Here is a 19093-nt window from a genome sequence, read left to right on the forward strand (position 1 = left end):
CACCCGGATTTTCAGTTCTGTAGGTAGTTTCATGTAATGGTTCAGACCCAAGGTGAGGGATATGGCATTTTATGTTACTGAATACATACATATTAATACATAGCCATTTAAAACATTTTTATCTGCAAGATCTACTAAAAACAAGCTTTGATATAAACATGGCATTTCCTATTGGGGTGATTAATAGTTTTGCCCCACAATGTGGGTTGGCTGGGCACAGAACTGGGGGTGTGGTTGGGAAGGTGCACAGGGGTCTTGCCCCAAAGGGCTCCCCTTCTGCTTGGGGCTCCTCCTCAGTGAGGCACAGGCTGAAATGCTGATCTGATGTTTGGTCTTTTGACAATTTTCACTTAATGAATTGATTCCTACAGTTCATTAACATACCCACTTCCACTTCTGTATACACATATGTCTTAATTAGCTGCTCATTGGCTGTTTAATTACAAGAAAACAGCTGACAGCTGCCTTGCTGAATTCTAATGGCAGACGCTTTGGAACGGCTACACATTTGCTTTTGACAACCAAGATTTATTCATAACTCTATGATTTATTGTGAATGCTGGCATGCCTGCCCGAATTATTGTATTTTCCAATACAAGTAAAAACTTAGAATTTGGGACTGTTGAAGTGGGTGTATGTGTTCTTCTTGTGGGATTTCTGAGGCTGAGAAGGACTGAGGATCCTACACGTAAAAGCATGCACTATGTTCAGATTTTATTTATCTTGGGAACTTTCTGTCCAGAAGTATGGGGGTGAGGAAGAAGAAGTAGAAGAAGTATCTTTGGAATTAGCATGGCCAGAAAGCTAACTTTTTGGATAAAGGGAAAAGGAATATAATTGTCAACTTAATTTTATTGAGGGGTAAAGAGAAGAAATGGATAGATTAAAATTAGCGAAAGAAACACGCTAAAGAAATGATAAAATTAAAATGGGGGGGCAGGGAGCAGAAATAACAGTCTTAAGGAAGCAAATGAAGAAGGAAATTTGTTTTTTTAAAAAGAACAGGCAGCCTCACTCACAAAACACTTTTACTGTGGACATTTCTTCCAATTACAGGGCAGGGCCAGGGAGGGAGGGAGTGGTTATTCTTACAATCACAGGGTAGGGCCAAGGAGGGAGTGGTCATTTCCTCCAATCACAGGACAGGGACAGGGAGGGCATAGTCATTTCCTCCAATCATGTATGAGCCCTACACTCATAAACCACAGAAACACAGATCTCTTAAACGACTTTCTTATTCAATAATGACTGGCCTCCCTGTAGAATTTTATGTAAAAATGATCTCTGATTAAAGCCGACCTCATGTGTCATATTTGGTAAGTGTAGATGGCTGCTTTGCCGTAGTGTGATTTGTTACAATCAGATCCAATCCAAGCGAGCACATTCAGCAACAGTGATTCCCACGCAGACAGGAGGGGCCCTACCCTGAGCCAGACATCATGTAATAGCCCCATCTACGAGCCCACAGCCCAGTGTTTTCTGTAAGTTGAGGAAAGGTTGCAGTTATTAATACATAATTAAGACCTAAACAAAGAAAAAAATCTAAATGATCTTGATGTAAATTGGGGTTCTACTACATTCTACCACTTGTGCATTTAATCACAGGACTGGAAGATTTAGCAAAACAAAAATTTTTTTCTTATCACCTGTATGTAGCAGAGCTGAAACTCTGATGTCATAGTATGCAGTAATGGCCAAGTCCAATTTTCATTTTAAATGGCTAGCTCTAAAAATGTGGCCAGCTATTATAAACCATTAAAATAAAAATGTTGAACGTGAATGCATCCATGCTGGAGAGTGGATAAAATTGGTATAAGACTAGTGACATTTCACAACTGAAATTAAAAATATTAGAATCCTATGAAAATCAACTGGGGCCTAAAAGGAACATTTATGGTCATTGTTTTTTTACCTAATACAAAAAATATTCCAGAAATTGCTTTAGTGCTTTCAGGTATAAAAAAAGTAATAAGTATACACCCTAGATATCATTGAAAAGGCTTTCTATTGTTAATTTCAGGTACTATATTTGTCAATACAAATAAACTATTCCCAATTCTCCCTTTACTGAGTGAAAGAGGACCCAATTCTCCCTTTACTGAGTGAAAGAGGAAGCTTAGCATAAGGCATCATCAATGTATTATAATGAGTAAATGTTGATAAACAAATGCTACTCTAAGACCTATCAAGAACAAAGAGTCTTAAATGTAACCAGTAATCAATTCACTAATTTCAATAGTCAATTGTACATTATCATTTAAAAAGTTATAGTTGAGCCCTGGCTGGCATAGCTCAGTGGATTGAGTGCGGGCTGCGAACCAAAGTGTTGCAGGTTCAATTCCAGCCAGGGTACCTGCCTGGGTTGCAGGCCACACCCCCCAGCAACTGCACATTGATGTTTTTTTCTCTCTCTCTCTCTCTATCTCCTTCCCTTCCCTCTCTAAAAATAAATAAAATTAAAAAAAAAAAGTTATAGTTGAAATTGTAGAGCCAAAAAGCCTACAAGCATAAACATAAAAAACTGTGTTTTTATTATCTTAAGATAAATTTTTCATCATCACCTGAGCAGCTACTGTCTCTAATGATGAAGCTGGGAACTGGAGTTTAATGATAAATGGGACCATTTTTCAAAAGAAAACCTCAACTAATGGTCATTTTTCTACAAACACTTCAGCATTCAGGATTTGAGCAGGGCTAGTATACTGTTAGCTCATTATTTCAAAAGAAGAAGTGAAATATTTTAAAAATAAAAACCCTAGCATAATAGAGCCCTTAACATTTTGGAAATGGTGCACCTGTCTATCCTTATTGTCCACTGTCCACAGAAAGTGACCCCTGCTCCAGTCACACTAGGCTATATACTGTCCCTCAAGCACAACCAGGATGTCCCCATTTGTGGGCTCTTGCTGCCTAGTGGTCATGTGCCCCTTCTGTCATGTTATAGACTGTGGCCTCGCTCTATTATTTCCTTTTTGCGTTGCTATTTAACTTTTCCTGTGCTGGCCTCATCTCTGCACCTAGACCATAAACTGCTTGACAGAGGATTAGGCCTTGTGTATCTTTGGAACCTTACAATGCTTCTAAAGTGTCTGGTCCCAAGATGGGTGCTCATATTTTTGCTGTTTTAATTGGTAGAGTCTATGTAACAAAGCACAAATGGTCACAAAAATCAGGACTGGACCCATGGATAACCTGAAATATATGTGACTACTCAGAACAGCATAACTCAGGCACTAGGAGTTTGGCCGGGAATGGCAGTAACAACAGCTAACACTTACCGAGTGCTTGTTACGTGCCTGGCAGTTTTCTAAGTGCTTCACAGAAATGCACGTGATCACCTTAGGAAGCTAACTATGATTACTATCCTCATTTTACAGATGGGGAAACAGAGGCATAGAGAGGTTGGGTAGTTGCTCACCGCTGGTAGATAGCAGAGCTGGAATGCAAACCTGGGCAGTCTGGCTCCAGAGTCAGAGCACAGCATGACCCGATACTGCTTCCCTGCAAAGAGGCTCGGGGGTCAGGAGCAGTGAGCAGGGCATACAGACACCAGAGAAAGAGCTACTACACTATCTACCCTTTTTGCTGTTTATGGGCAATGTTTACCTGAGCCAATAGGTGATAACATAATCATTTCAGCAATGAACTAGGCTCTCTAGTTTCTGGTAGTTTCAGGTTGTCAATTTTAAATGCAATTTAAAACACATTCACAAAATGATTAGCATAGAAAATGACTAAGTCACTTTCCTCTCATTACATATCTATTTATATATCTAATTATAAATTTTCCTCATGTCTAATGACACTAACACCAAGATAAATTATTTATAGTTTGTCATAACACAACCACCTTCACCTGGTTAGAACATGATGCACCATTAACATCACTCGCAAAGGCAGAAGGCTCCTGACTTCCCCACGACTAGAAATAAAAAAGTTAGTTATAATGGACAGAAACTATTATGCAGAGTAAATACTACGTACATCAAATATAAACACATACCATTGTATAGGTCCCAGGCTGGGCATAGGCCCAATCTGTTAATAAAATTAAGTGTTAATTGTTTGTTTCTGTGACTTTGAATAGAGGAACACAGTAACCAAAAACCACTTTGGCACTGAGTCAGTACATGGGCAATATCTGCAAGGGAATCCAGAAAAGTGACAACTGTGAAATAATAGCTGCCATTTGCTATTTTACTGCTTTCATTTCTGTCATAAGCATTGGGGGTATGGAGAAAACACACAGTGTTCACGCCTGTGCGAGTACTGGCGCTCAGACCGTCGATTCAGTTCTCACTGAACAGCACATTGGGAACTAACCTTCTGAATTGTTGGGGTGATTCACAGGAAGTAGCCCCTGCTCCCAGACCCCATTCCTAGACACTCACTTCGGTTTGCCACATAAAACCACAGGTGGCATTCCTGAAGGATACAGCGGGAGTGGGCAGGTGTCTGGGCAGGAGGAAGGTATGAAGAGCAGCTGATGCCCAGGACCCTGTCCCCTTAAGAAAACACCTGGGTGGTAGGCAGGGCACAAAAATCACCATTGTTTGGAACTCCTGGTGGGGGAGGACTGCTGTCTACATGTCCTCATCCAGAAAGGCCATGTCACTTTTACCAGGGGCACAGCTTTGGGAAGGTGTGAACACAGAGTGGATGAGAGAGAAGTGTCACATCTGCACAGCCACGTCAGCCAAATTAACTCTGAATGGCACTCGGGTGGCCAATGTCACAGGCAGATCCCTCTCTGAGGTGGTATAGGCTAGGCAGTTGATTTCATTTTGTTTTATTTTAATTAACTAATTAATTTTGAGGGAGGGCAGACTGAGGAAGTAAAAGGGCATAACTGTTTTTTTTCCCCCTTGGTAATCTAGAACGCTGAGGCATTGAGGGCTACCACAGAGATCATTCCAATTCCCTTTTAAGTAGCAAGCCCCCATTCCTAAAAGGCTGGTGATTTAAAAAAATAAAGAAGAAGTGTGTTTGGTGGTGGGCAGAAATCTCAAGCTTCACCACGATGGGCTCAATAAGGAACATTTGTACACGTACAAAGTGCCAAATGTTATAATGATTGATAGTAAAACAAAGACCTAAGGAAATTATGAGCCAAATTTCCCTGCAGCCTCTCAGTAGTTATTTGTGTCTGGACGTGATTTTTGTATTTTATCACACTGTCTTTTCTACTTGCACTAAAGGAGAGCTACCCACATTTGTGGATTTTATTTTTTGCCTCATCTTCAAAATGCCTTAGGGCTCATTCAGGCTTGGTTCAGTGGCAATCCTTGGTCTCGGAGGCCTTCAGCATATTTACATAGCTGCTCTTCTGTTTGTTTTGCATTGTTTTATCCTGTAAGCTGTCTCAAGGCCCTTCCAATACAAGCAGGAGAAGTAAAATCCCAATAAATTGAAATTTGAAGAACAGAGGCAATCTGGGTTTAGGGGCCTTGGATGATCAGGATAAACATCTCTATTTCCCATTGCCCTACTGTGCATGTGCTGTGCGTATTGCCCTGAGACTAGCAGTCAGTCAGAATTAAAACATTCACAACAGCAACACAAATGATAATGTTTAGATTTAAACTGCACTTTTCAGTTTACGAGGACTTTTATTTAGTTTTTCATTCCCTTCTGAGAGTAGTTCTAAAAAAAGACGAAGAACAGGTGTTGTGCCCGCTTTATAGATGAAGAAACTGAGTCACTCAAGTATTGAGAGATGCCCAAAGCAATATGGACAAGCGGTGGCACCAGGACCAGAGCTCAGTTCTCTCTAACGGCGCTGCCATCATCTGGCCAGCTGCGTCAACATCTGTGTGCCAACAATAAGACTTTCCATCATATTCCAATTAAACTTCCTGCAAATGCATTCTTACAAAGCTTGTAACAGGGACATCATAGAAGTCTAGAGTCAGATCCTTTTTTAAAAGGTAACCACAGAGATTGTTCATCAGATCAATCAACTCTGAGATTGGAAGTGACAAACAAGCAATGCTCCAACACTTTTCTCAAGCCTCCTGTTAACTTGATGGAAGGAATTAAAAAATATACATAACTTCTTCACTTGTAACGCAACCCCCAAATATTCTGTCCCATCATTTCTCATCACTCCAAATTCCCAGGAGCTGCATTTTTAAACGTAAGATAAGTAAAAACTAAGACTTCCGAAGACACATTCTAACACTGACAAAAACAACAGCAATTAAAAAGGCTTACCTTGCAGCCTTCACATGTAATGACACCATAATGGATTCCTGATGATTTGTCTCCACAGATCTTGCATGGAATAATTTCAATTTGAGCTGCAACAGAAGCACGTAACCAGTTAATTACATTTTCTTTTAAACACCTTATAAAAGCGTTCCCCGATCAGCATTTGTATAGTGAAAACTAATAACCTGCTAAACATTATACCGCATTAACTATTCATTGCTGAACTGTACGGGTCCCCCTAGAGCCCTGGACTAAATTATGGCTGCTCGTTATATAATAGCTTTCGGGTTATTAAAATGGGTCATTTGAGAAGGTGTTTAAGGACCCACAAGAAGGCTGGAATCAGCATTTCAAAGCCTTCAAGAACTGGAGACTTCGCAGTTTCGGCCTCAGAGCAAAGTAGATACTAAAATGTTTCCTCCGATCTTATTTTCCATCATTATTTTTAAAAGGTCATAAATCTGTCTTGGCTGAGCACTTTAGCTTGACTGCTAGAGAAAAATATACTCCAAAAGGTTAAGAATACTCAGGAAAATGATTCAATCCAAAACATCAATGTTACATATGATGGTAAGTTAAGAATTTTTACTTATTCTTTTTAATTAACATAGTTACCATGTGTTAAAAAAACGAGTCCATTTGTGTACCACCAAAATCTTTCAACCATAAAGTTAATATCCTAATTGATTTTAATAATGATGAATCCTGACAAATAGAATAAATGACTTCTAAGTTCTTTACATTGGAAATTGATTTCCTGGTACAGCATGACCATGTTTCTATCCAACTGATTACTTGCAGATGCTCCATGCTGTAAACCCAACCAAATAAATACAGAAATATATGACTATAGTACACCAACATTCTCAGATATGACAAAGCACACTTCTAAGCATACACATCGTATCTTGAGCAGAGTTGGAAATAGCATAATTAAGGACTTAAAAATAATCTAAGAATGAAATAATTAGGTATGACAAAGTACTTGGGTCAACTATGAAATATGATTTATATATGAAAAAAAGATCAACATTGAAGAGTATATACCGGGCCGCAGTGCTCACCAGTCTACCTAGTATGTTCCATTACGCTAAGTTCACTTTCCATGGTTTCCACTACTGGATATCACATCAGATTATCTACTAAATCACACATACAAACACAAGTACAAGAGCCCAAGTGGATTTCATTTTCGAATAGTTCCTTCCCAGCCCCGTGCCTTACACAAAGTGATGACTTGTCTGAGGATGTAAGTTACGTGATATAAGTAACACACACATACATACAGCCCACTCTCCCCTCCACTGTAATCCCACACCCTGGGATCATTTCCACAACATGTACTTTGCATGTGATGTGATGTTGAAATTCTTGGATTTAATCTCATTACAAAGCATGTTTACCTGCTAACTTCCTTTCAAGGGGAATAATACAAGTATTGATCAGGGCGTGCAAGCTATTCTAGAGAGCTCTTTTCCTATCTATCACTTCTAGCGTTGACACACTGAGTTTTATTGCCCGGAGTTAGAGATGGTTCGAAATAATCACATCCAATATATTTTCCATAACCCTGAAGCTTTTTAATACTCTAATAATGGTGTCTTTGTATACTGTCAAATATGCCTATTTCTGAGTCGTGCAATTTATTAATATGTTATAGGGTCACATTGAACAAAAAATGACCACCTCCAAATCCTTCTCCTTGTCCTTAGCGCCTAGTTTGATTTCTTCAAGGAAAATTCTCTGAGAAATCTGAAATCTAATAATGTCTCATACCTATGGTCCCTCCAATATTCTTAATATAGTCAAGCCAAAGTTTTGTGTTACAGATTATCTGCAACGAGAGAGAGAGAGAGTGAGTTAATGCTCAACATTTTTCAGGGACCCACAAAAGCCAAGTGGTAGCTGAAAGGATTTATCAGCTAGCAGTTATTGCCTGGATTTTCCCATATGAATTAACCAGTCTATAATGAGAACCTGCCTCCCCCACCCCAACCCCTAAGGAATGGAATAGTCAGACAACACAAAGCACTTGGACCATTTAATAAACAAAATTCATATGTGGAATAAAGAAGACTGACACTGAGCTGCTTCTGCATATGTCTCATCTCAATCTGTAATCACAGAAATCAGACATGGACAAACCTAGTGAGGCCCTGTAGTTTAAGTAAGTGTCAAAACTATCTGAGGCAGCTAAAGCAACGCTAGTGCTAAACTTGGGCCTTGCAAGAGTTATCTTCATTCTACCTTAACAATGGGGAGACCAAGCACATCTATTTAGTCCTTTATAAGCTAGGAAGGCCCTGAGCAAGCCATATGGGAGTGCTGAGTAAAACTGTATCTGGATCAAATGGAAAATGATGTATTGCCGTTTGGCTGGGTTTGAACTCAGTGGATTACCCATAAGAAGTGAAATGATGGCATTTAAGCCAGTGACAAGAATGCCTGCTAGTGGCTGCTGTCATCCCACAAGTGATATGGAAGTCTAGCTTGGAGGGGTCTGCTTGTAATAACGGTGGTCCCGGGGGGAGGGTCCTTGTAGCACAAACGCTGAGTTTGGTGCCACTACTGACTGGTGGCCTGAGCCAAGCTCCCAAGCTCTTGGTCTTCAGCCTTGTTTTGGCTCCCAGGGTCTTTCAAATTTGTAAGACACTCAAGCTAAGATGAATTTCACAAGATTTATGGAGGACAGTGAGTCATCTATGCTCACTATAGATGACTTGTATTTTCAGGCAGGAGGTCATCTGTTTCCCAGGGTGTTTGTGCTTAGTTGCAGTGGGCAATGGTAGCCAGAAAGTCAGGATTAGTCAAAAGAAACTCCACTAGGAAGCTTGTGGTAGTTACGGTAATGGAAGTGTTCTCCAAAGCAAGGTTTGGGCATTCTGATTGGTCAGATCAAACTATCTTGCCAGCCCGTCTCCTGGGGGTAGGAGGCGGGCAACCTTATCTCAGAAAACAATCTCTGTTACAAGAGCTTTTTAAGAAATGACTAAAACCCACCTGCCCCAGAAAGCAAACTCTGAATATGACCTGATCACACATGTTGGTATTTCCAGAAAGCAAACATTTGCAGGTTGGAGCAGGTCACTCAGCCTTCCGTTTACTCCAACAACGCCCCAGAGCCGCCCCCTCCCTCTTTCAGTCACTTTACAGAGTTTACCTGTAACAGTGAGAATAAGAAATGTAGTCACTGGCATGCACATTTTTTTCAAAAGGATGGCAGTTTAGTTCCATACATTTGAGTTTTCAGTCCAAGAAGAGTGAAAAGAAAAAAACTCCCCTTGCCCTTTGCTTTCCATCCCGTAGGCTTTTCCCTTTTCCAACAGGCTGTGTTGTGTCTTTTCAAAATAATCTTTTAGCACAAATTATGAGTCTTGGCCCACAGACATACCGTACACATTAGCTCTGCCAGTATTTCAAAGGCTGAGTCCTGTCAGACAGCACTCTGCCACAAGTGCATTGATTAAATTAGCCCACATACATATTCATCATGGCAAAGAGGCTTATTGTGCAGGGGAATATCTGAAGCAAGACGCACACTGGTAATCATGAATTGGCTTAACAATGAACAATCTTGCTATGAAAAATTCTAATTTGCCTACATTTTCAGCTCTATTGCCTAAATAATTTGCTCTCTCATGCACCCTACGTAATTCAAGCAGGCGCGCCACACCTGCAGAGGCAGAGTCCTGCGGTTTCCAGGAGCTGACAAGTGGCAGTGGGGCATCAGGAGATCCCGCCAGGCGAGTCGCTCATTCGCTGAGGGGGCTGTGGGCTGGGCTATCACCAAGTCTCACGTGTCCTTCTGCGCAAGGTCTGCTCTTTACTTTTAGTTATGAACGGAACAAGAACATGGGTTCTTAACACTCATTTATTTCTCAGGACTTACAGGGTCTGGCGCAAATAATGCCTCTGTTTATTACAAACTTTTATTTACAAAATCATAAGCATGTAATTCTGTAACATAACAGTATCACACTCAAGAACACCATATACCATTTTAGGTAAAATGTTCAAATTAAAACTATAAATTATTACACCTATATTATTACCCTACCAGCTATTACTCAAGCAGGCGTTGCTCCTGCCAGACCCTGTATTTTGGGAGATATCGTGGTCATAAGAAAGATGTCCATTTTCCCAAAGAATTAAAAAAATACAATAGTATGAGTACCCATCACTTCACTTTCAGTGAGTAGTGAGCTCTGGATAGTAATTTAACAGATTTATAACAATCAATTATAGCTAACAGGTATTTGTGTTTATAATGTGAGGTATTATTACATTTACTTCAACAACCCTATGTGGTGGGTGGTATCATCATCATCATCACCATCATCATCTGCATTCTTTAGTTGAGAAAACAAATTCAGAGAGGCTAAATAACTTGCCCAAAGTTGAAGAGCTAGGAAGCAGTACCACTGAAATTTGGACACACTTTGTCTTTTTGTCTGACAGAAAATTTAGGGTTACATCCCTCCCCTGCCCCTTTCTCACCACTCTGCACTGCCAGCATCCGATCGCTTCAGTAACGAACACCAGGTGGTTGCCACTCTTGGCGTGTAACCATTAACAGATCCAAAGACATAAGGACTTTGGTTAAGCTTGAATACTACTCAGAACTGATATCAAGGTGTCTTTCTGGGAGTTACCTGACTGGTTTAAAACTGGCAGTAATCATCAACCTTCTAGGCCGTTCTTCTAGTTTTTGACCTTAAGGTCACCAATGCCAAGGTTGAACAATTTTTAAGGCTGGGAAAGTTCCTTAACTTCTCTGAACCTCAGTTTCATAAGTGAAGATTCAATGATATGATGTATAAATGACACAGCACATATATGATTATTTTATATATTCTCTCTCTCTCTCTCTCTGCACATCACACAGTTCTCAGAAGTAGCTGGCGCTCAACAAATAGTTGTTATTATTATTGTTATTGTTGATAAGAAATCCTGCCTTATAGCGGAATGAAATTCTTCTCTGCAGTCTGTAAGCTCTTTCCAAAGTGGGGATAGAGAAAAGCTGCTTATCCTCCAAATACCATGACAGGCAGCTCTCGCCAGCCACCCCAGCAATCCTTTACAGCATCGGCGCTTAACCGTTCGCTGCCCTCCGTGCTCTGCTGCAATCAGCTGTGGATGTGTCGCCTGGAACTTGTTATTCATAACTGGAAAATTAAAATTGTACGGTTCCACATAAAAATAAATTAATAGGACCCCAGGTTACCCCAATAATATCTTTCATCAAGCTCACCTGCACATATTCTCCTGAATTAGACTGAACAGGTTAGGGTTCCTGCTGGCTTGCTAGGTGATGGCTAAACCCTGGATATATCCATGAGAGTATGTCACTCATAAGAATGTCAAGTAATTTTGTGTGTCTTGCAAAAATGGTCAAGGACTACCACTTTAAAAAATATCTTCTGCATCAGTTTGTTGGCAGTGTTTTATTTTTATTTTTTTATGGAAGGCTGAAAATATAGAGGACTTTTCACTTGCTAAGTTACATTTTTCTAACGTTTGAATTTTTTACAACCATCATGCATTACTTCTGTAAGCAGAAAAACCAATAAAGATTAAAAAGAAAAACCCTAAGGCATTTGATTTTATTTTCAGTAAAATGGCCTGAGTCCTTTATGGATTAGTCACTTCATTTTATCCCCAGTTTAAAACTGCTGGGGTATTAAAGGCTTCTGCAGCTGCCTGCGTGGCAGCCTGGCGTGCCTGTCGAGGCCGGATGGTGGAGAGTGGCGGAGTCCTCACCTGGTTCCCTGGAGGGACTTGGGGAACGCCTGGTTTCCAGAGTTTTGTGGCCTCTCTGGGTCTAGCCACCTCCTAGTTCCAAGGACATTGTGCCCTGCCCAATGGAGCCCAGGTGAGGGGGTAAAGGCAGGGGCTGAAGTTCATCTGGCTGTGAGTCCCGTGGCTGTTAACAGCCTGGACTTGGGGAGCCTTTTCCTACTTTGGCCTGATGACAGCCCTTTTTCAAACCATCCTTCCAGAGGTGCTGCCTTCCCTGCAGGGTGCAAGGGTGCTGTGTGTGCTAGCCCGCTAGCTGTGGGCACTCCTGCTGCTGCTGCCGCCGAGGGAGGGGCACAGACTGTGGCTTCCAGTAGTTTGGCACATTCTGTCATCCTGGACCCCTGGCTTGGAGTACAGCATGAATATGTTCCACAGCCCAGGCATGGTCCGCAAGGGCTGTGTTCCAACTGCATACGACACAAACTAATAATCAACTTGTTCTGCCATTTTGTCTACTAAATATATACTAAAAATATAATATTCGTATGTTTCCCTCCTTAGTCAACTCTTTTCTTCTACTGATTTTGGATTCTTTCATGACAGTATTTGAGCCTCACCGAAGCAATTAGCCCCCCACTTAGAAAAGCCTTACCACTTTGGTAAAGTAGTCTGGTGGTCACTTCTGGCAGCAATCACAATGCCTGATATTTGCAGAGTTTGCTAAGTTTTTTACCTCGTTAGCTTGTTTTGATTTTGGTGGTCACTACAATACTGAAGTAGGCAGATGGGTATCATCATGCCCATTCTGCAGATGTGGAAAGTGAACTTCAGGAGGATTAAATGGCTTATGTCTAGATTTCCTAGGATCTGATTGTAAAGGCAGCCAGCCACGAAGCAGAAAGACTTGGTGGCTCTCTCCTCCTAAAGATTATCTGCCGCCTTTAGATTTATGTTATCATCTCTTGGGGATCTCAAAAGGTAATGACATGAGAGAAAGAGCTGGAGCAAAGATGTGGAATCAGTAATCCTTCCAAGGCCATGGCCTCCCCTCGACTCCCTGGGTGGCCTCAGGCAAGTCACTCACCCCTCTACTTCCTCCAGCTATAAAATGGGAATAACTCTTACCTCCCAGGCAGGTGGTGGTAAACGAATGCTCGCAAAGCTCTTTGAAGATGAAAAGACCTATATAAATGGGAAGCTTTAGGAAGCTTGGCATATCATTCTTGGCAAGGACCAGGACGCTGTGCCCTCACTACCCACAACAGGCTCTGCCACAAAGAGAATAAAGAAAAATATATAGAACTGTAATTTTCATCTGCTAGCTAGACTGACTTAAAATTTAAAAAAAAATGGCTGACTCCCAGAACGTCTTCCTGAGAGAAGAAGCATCCAGGTGTTACTAGCTTAGTCTCTGCTTGAGAGAAAAAGAGCACAAAGATGGAGAAGTCACTTCTCTGCAATAGCTGTCACAAGCCAAATCCCTGAACTTTACTTTCACCAGGGCTGTACAATCTTGTGGGGGAGTCATGGAAGTGGCATGATTCCCTCTTATAGACACAATAAACAAATGTGTTGTAGTCTGACATCCCGAGCCTTAGTAGTAAGTTGGCATCTGACTCAAAGAACCCTGTCAAACAGCAGCCATTAAAGAACAAAGTCCGGTGCCTGACTTTGCCCCCTCCCAAGCCCTACCCCTTACCCACTACGGAAAGCCACCTCTAAAAGGCTTTAGCTTGATTGTGGTTTCTGATAATAACTTAACAGCCTTTAAAAATAATTTTTAAATAAAATGTGTTGCATATACCTGCCAAATACAGACACGTAAGTGCACCTCAAATAATCAAGAGGTCAAGCATTTGCAAACTAAATCTAAAGTAAGACAAAATTGGAGTTTTGGAACTCTATCTCCTTCAGTCTTTATACAATGTAAGATTTAGGTGCATAAGGGTTAAAACACTGGGCCAGAATGGCCCATATAAATTCAGAGAAAGTGGAGCTGTGTATGCAGGAAACCTCTGAAGAGTAAGGACGGCAGGCACATCTTCTCATGTGGCTTTCTGCGAACATGCAGGTAGTTCTGACAATGGGAGCTGAATATTAATCCTTTGTAATATGTTTCTATCCCTACTAGATTAAGCTTTCCAGAGAAACTGACTCACATTCCCTGATGCATATGCATCTTTGCTAAAAGCTAAATCCAAATGAGCACTTTTGTCCCTGGACAGGGGAATTCTGTCAAATCAAAGAGAAAACAGATTTTCATATAGAGGAGCAGTGGATAGCTTTGATTTTTTAGAGCCAGGAATTCTCCTACTTTGCAGTCATGTACAAAATACCTACATAGAAGGCAATGAACTATTTGCCAGTTTTGGTAACTACCTAGTAACCAACTAAACCTTGAATCCATTAATCAAACAGCAAGAGAAGCAGTCCCCAACACTTCACTTTACTCATCCAGTATGTCAGAAACTGAACAAATTCTCAGCCAACAGAAGATGATACCATTAAGTTCAGCAACACAAATAGTTCCATCTTTTTTGTTCTTCCTAATTTAATCTCTCTGTTGTCTTTGTAAGTAATGGAACATATTTGTTGTCGAGATTTGTGGGTTATGTGAAATCAGGGACCAAGACAGAGGTAATTGGTCATTTGGCCAATTATTCCCATTTGGAATAAGATTCCTCTAGGATTCTGGAATTAACTGCATTTTTAAATTATATAATTCTTGAAGATCTTCTAGGACTTTGAGATGGGAAACATCTAATAAAAATCCTCTTGAACCTCTCAGTGTGGGTTAACTGTCATTTCACTTCAGCAGGAAAAAGAATTCACTTTATTTTACTAAGTGCTTCAACTATGCTCAAGGGAAATCCCTAATAACTTCTTTTCCAACAACAGGTGCGTGCCCCCTACATGATTCTGGATAATACTAGACAAAAAAAAATGTCATCTGACTCACAGAACTGCATCTAATCTTTTCTAGTGATCAGCCTCACTCTAGATACCAATTCCTTTTTTCCCCTTAACAAGAACAATTTTGCCACATTTAGGTTAAGTCTTCCTTTGCTCACGGTTGAGAGCAATGGGGTCAGCTCTTTGCTTTCATCATTCACAGTCTGTTTTTCACAACAACAGAAAAGAACATCTTTAAAACCAAACCAAATCTGGAGATCTTATCTAGTTTCTGTTTAGCCAAACATCAGAATTTTACTGCATTTTTTGAAATAACTTTATTTTACACAATTCCCCCCAAATTTTCACATCTAAGCCCAAGTGATAACCACTCTGTTTATAGTTCTCTTATCTTCACACTTGCCTATATATACCTCAAGCTAGACCCATGCAATCTTGATACTTCAATTTAGAAACTTTTACTTTTTTCAATGGATACATATGATGTTATAAAAATAAACAAACCTAGTGATTCAATTATAAGTCCAGAAACAGGAAAATCTATTGATACAGAAATGGGTCTTATAACAAACAGCATATTTATTTAAGTCTGTCAGTTCTATGCCTTCATATGAGTTTGGTCCATTGTATGCTTAGCACACAGCATCGCAGTTCACTATAAATCAATCAAAGCACTCTGTTTGACTCAGAGTACTCCTTAAAGGGACAAAGTCTCCTGCCTCAAAATTCAGCCATTGCTTGTTAATTCCAATTGTACAATTTCTTTGACCCCTTACAGTGCTAAGTGCAGATATGCATAAGTTGGTCAAAATAACAAGACTCCAGGTTAAGTCATCAAAGCTTACCAGGCAAAGGAACCCATTTCTCCTTTCCATTAGTTTGGATTTTTTTTTAAGATCAGCCACTGTTCATTGAATAATAGATCAGAAAAATATTCCCTAACCAAAGAAATATTCCCAAGCCAGAGTCTGAGTTCATGGCAAAAGACTGGAAATAACTTGTAACCTTAAACCTTGAAAATATAATGTCCAGTTAAGATGGAGGCATAGGTAAACATGCTTCACCTCTTTGCACAACCATAGGAAGAATTATAACTGGAACTCAAAATAAATAACAACCAGAACCATCAGAAAATCAGGCTGCGTGGAGATCTGACAACCACATTCATCCAGATGGGTAGGAGGGGTGGAGATGGGTGGAGAGGTGGTGGCGGCTGAATGGGCAGTCCTGGATAAAAATCAGGAGGGGTACATTGGGAGTGAGTGATCCCAGCCCCCTGACAGATTGCAAAGCCCACGGTTCCAGTGCCAGGAAGATAAGTCCCCATAACTTCTGGCTGTAAAAACCAGTGGGGGTTGGGGTGGCAGAAGAAATTGCCAGACTTTCAGGAGACTCTGCTTAAAGAGTCTGCATGGACTTAAAATGTAACAAACCCACCCCCTTTGGGATTCAGCTTTAGGGCAACAGCTGGAAGGGTGCCAGTCACACAGGGCAAGTACTAAGCAAACCTCCAGAAGCCAGGCAGCACCAAAGTCCTTTCTCTGAGCCCTCCCCTGACACAGAGCCACAAAGTGGGTTGTCCTGCTGTGGTGGTTACCTAAGGCTCTGCCCCACACAATTTACAGGTGCCTTTTCTATAATAGGTCACACTATTAAGACAAGGAGTTAAAGCAGTTCTACATAATACACAGAAACAAACACAGGGAGGCTGCCAAATTGAGGAGACAAAGAAATATGGCCCAAATGAAAGAGCAGAACAAAACCCTACAAAAAGAATGAAATGAAACAGAGATAACCAACCTATCAGATGCAGAGTTCAAAACACTGGTGATCAGGATGCTCAAAGGACTCATTGGATATGGCAACAGTGCAAAAATGACCCCAGAAGAAATGAAGGTTACACTAAGTGAAACAGAGAAAAATATACCGGGAACCAACAGTGGAGGGGATAAAGCCAAGATTTAAATCAAATATTTGGAACATAAGGAAGAAATAAGCATTCAACCAGAAGTGCAAGAAGAAAAAAGAGTTAAAAAAATAAGACTAGTATAAGGTGCTTCTTGGGACATCTCCAAATGTATCAACATCCGAATCATAGGAATACCAGAAGGAAAAGAACAAGAAATTAAAAACTTGTTTGAAGAATGATGAAAGAAAACTTCCCTAATTTGGTGAAGGGAATAGACATATAAGTCCAGAGAGTTCCAAGCACAGAGAGTCCCAAACAAGTTGGACCCAAAGAGGACCACACCAAGACACATCATAATTAATATGCCAAAGGATAAAAAAGAGAATCTTAAAATCAGTAAGACAAAAGCAGTTACCTACAAAGGAGTTGCCATAAAACTGTCAGCTGACTTCTCAAAAGAAACTTTTCAGAGAAGAAGGAAGTGGCAAGAAGTATTCAAAGTGATAAAAGGCAAGATCCTACAATCTAGATTACTCTATCCAGCAGAGCTATCGTTCAGAATGGAAGGGTAGATAAAGTGCTTCCCAGACAAGGTAAAACTAAAGGAGTTCATCATCACCATGCCATTATTATATGAAATGTTTAAGGGACTTATCTAGGAAAAAGATCAAAACTATGAACATTAAAATGACAACGAATTTACAACTATCAACAACTGAATCTAAAAAAACAAACTAAACAAACAAGCAAAACAGGCAAAATGATCTCCCCTCCATATGGAGATCATTTGGAGGGTTATCAGCTTGGAGGGTGAAGGGGGAGAATGGGGGGAAAAGGTTACAGGGATTAAGAAGCATAATGGGTAGGTACAAAATAGATGGGGGAATGTTAAGAAGTCTTTAGGAAATGGAGAATCCAAAGAACTTATTTGTGTGGCCCATGGACATGAACTACAGGGGGTGATTGCTGGAGGGAATGGGGGTACTGGATGGAGGAGGGCAAAGGAGGAAAGTTGGGACAACTGTATAACATAATCGATAAAATATATTTTAACCTCCCCCCATGAAAAAACATTTACACCCTCTGTATCAAGCCATAGAGGACTAAAGTGACAACATACCCATAGGCATAGCAACAAAGACTGTGAAACCGAAACTTTCTTGGTCTACAGATCATTTTAGTGGGTGAGGATGGTTAAGAAAATTATCCCACAGCCCAGATCCCTACTGCATCTCTGTGTTATTTTCCACTTCACAGAGTTTCCCTAGAATGAATAGGGAGAATGGAGTTTTGGGCAAGTGACCAGAGAAGGGTCTGGTCTTTATTAAAAATCACAAGCAAATTATTTAGACTTGTCAGAAGCAGAAGTACAGATGTTGTCATATTAATCATTTTAAGATCTCAAAGGAGCAGGTGACCAACTTCTCCTAGAAGAAAAATTCTACTAGGTTCTCCACACACCATTTCCAGGACATAGACAATGGCATAAAAACAAGAGATATGGCAAGTTCTAAGCTTTCAAATAAATACATTATAGATGTATTTGAGGACTGCAGTTCAGTGTTTTGTTTTTTTTTTTAAATCATCTGTTATAATGCTTTTCTGAACCAATCAGTTTAGTCAGGCAGAGGAATGACCAGACAAAAGACCCAAGGAGTTTTTTCTGACACCCTCTCTAAACATGTGCTCTTTAAACTCGCTTATAAAAGAAACATTTCATTCTTAATTATAATATACAAGATCAACCAGAAAATGGATAGCGATATTTGCTGAAATCTGATGCACAGTTGTTTCTACGGTCTGTGCCAAAGGGGAGAAAGCAGGAGCTGGTAGCTGGGAAGGAGAAGATAGAAAAAGGCAGCTGAGCCTTGGGGATGTTAAACAGTTGGGAGGTGTGAGGAGAAAGAATGCTCTGGACCAAGCTAAGAGATTGACAGATTTATTTTAAGAAGGTCTGACATCTAAGCATCAATTCAGAGATGATAACACCTAAGAAATGTAATTTTTTTCCCAAAAGAAGGCAAGGTATATCTTGGCTGTTTATCTTGAAGCTACTTATTTTCGTGTAAGTTGTGCATTAGAGGTGAGGTAAGAACACCATAGCCATGTAAAGATATTCGAATAAGGTTTGCAATACCATCCCATTTCCAGTTTCTACTCTTACAGCCCAAGGAGCTTTTGTTTAAAAAAAAGATTTCATTTATTTATTTTTAGAGAGAGGGGAAGAGAAGGAGAAAGAGAGGGAGAGAAACATCAATGTGTGCTTGCCTCTCATGTACCCCCTATTGGGGACCTGGCCTACAACCCAGGCATGTACCCTGA

At 40.4% G+C, this 19093-nt stretch overlaps 1 protein-coding gene across 3 annotated transcripts in view; it reads right to left on the reverse strand.

Moving 5' to 3' along the window:
* The window catches only part of RORA (RAR related orphan receptor A), a 701886-nt gene that overhangs the window by 30045 nt on the left and 652748 nt on the right, over positions 1-19093 (reverse strand). For all 3 annotated transcript variants that reach the window (XM_028508335.2, XM_028508334.2, XM_028508336.2), the window contains one exon: positions 6214-6299. In XM_028508335.2, the coding sequence (XP_028364136.1) occupies positions 6214-6299 (86 nt within the window). The remainder of the gene's footprint in view (positions 1-6213; positions 6300-19093) is intronic.

Source organism: Phyllostomus discolor, chromosome 1 (assembly GCF_004126475.2).
Source record: "Phyllostomus discolor isolate MPI-MPIP mPhyDis1 chromosome 1, mPhyDis1.pri.v3, whole genome shotgun sequence".
Classification (NCBI taxonomy): Eukaryota; Metazoa; Chordata; class Mammalia; order Chiroptera; family Phyllostomidae; genus Phyllostomus; species Phyllostomus discolor.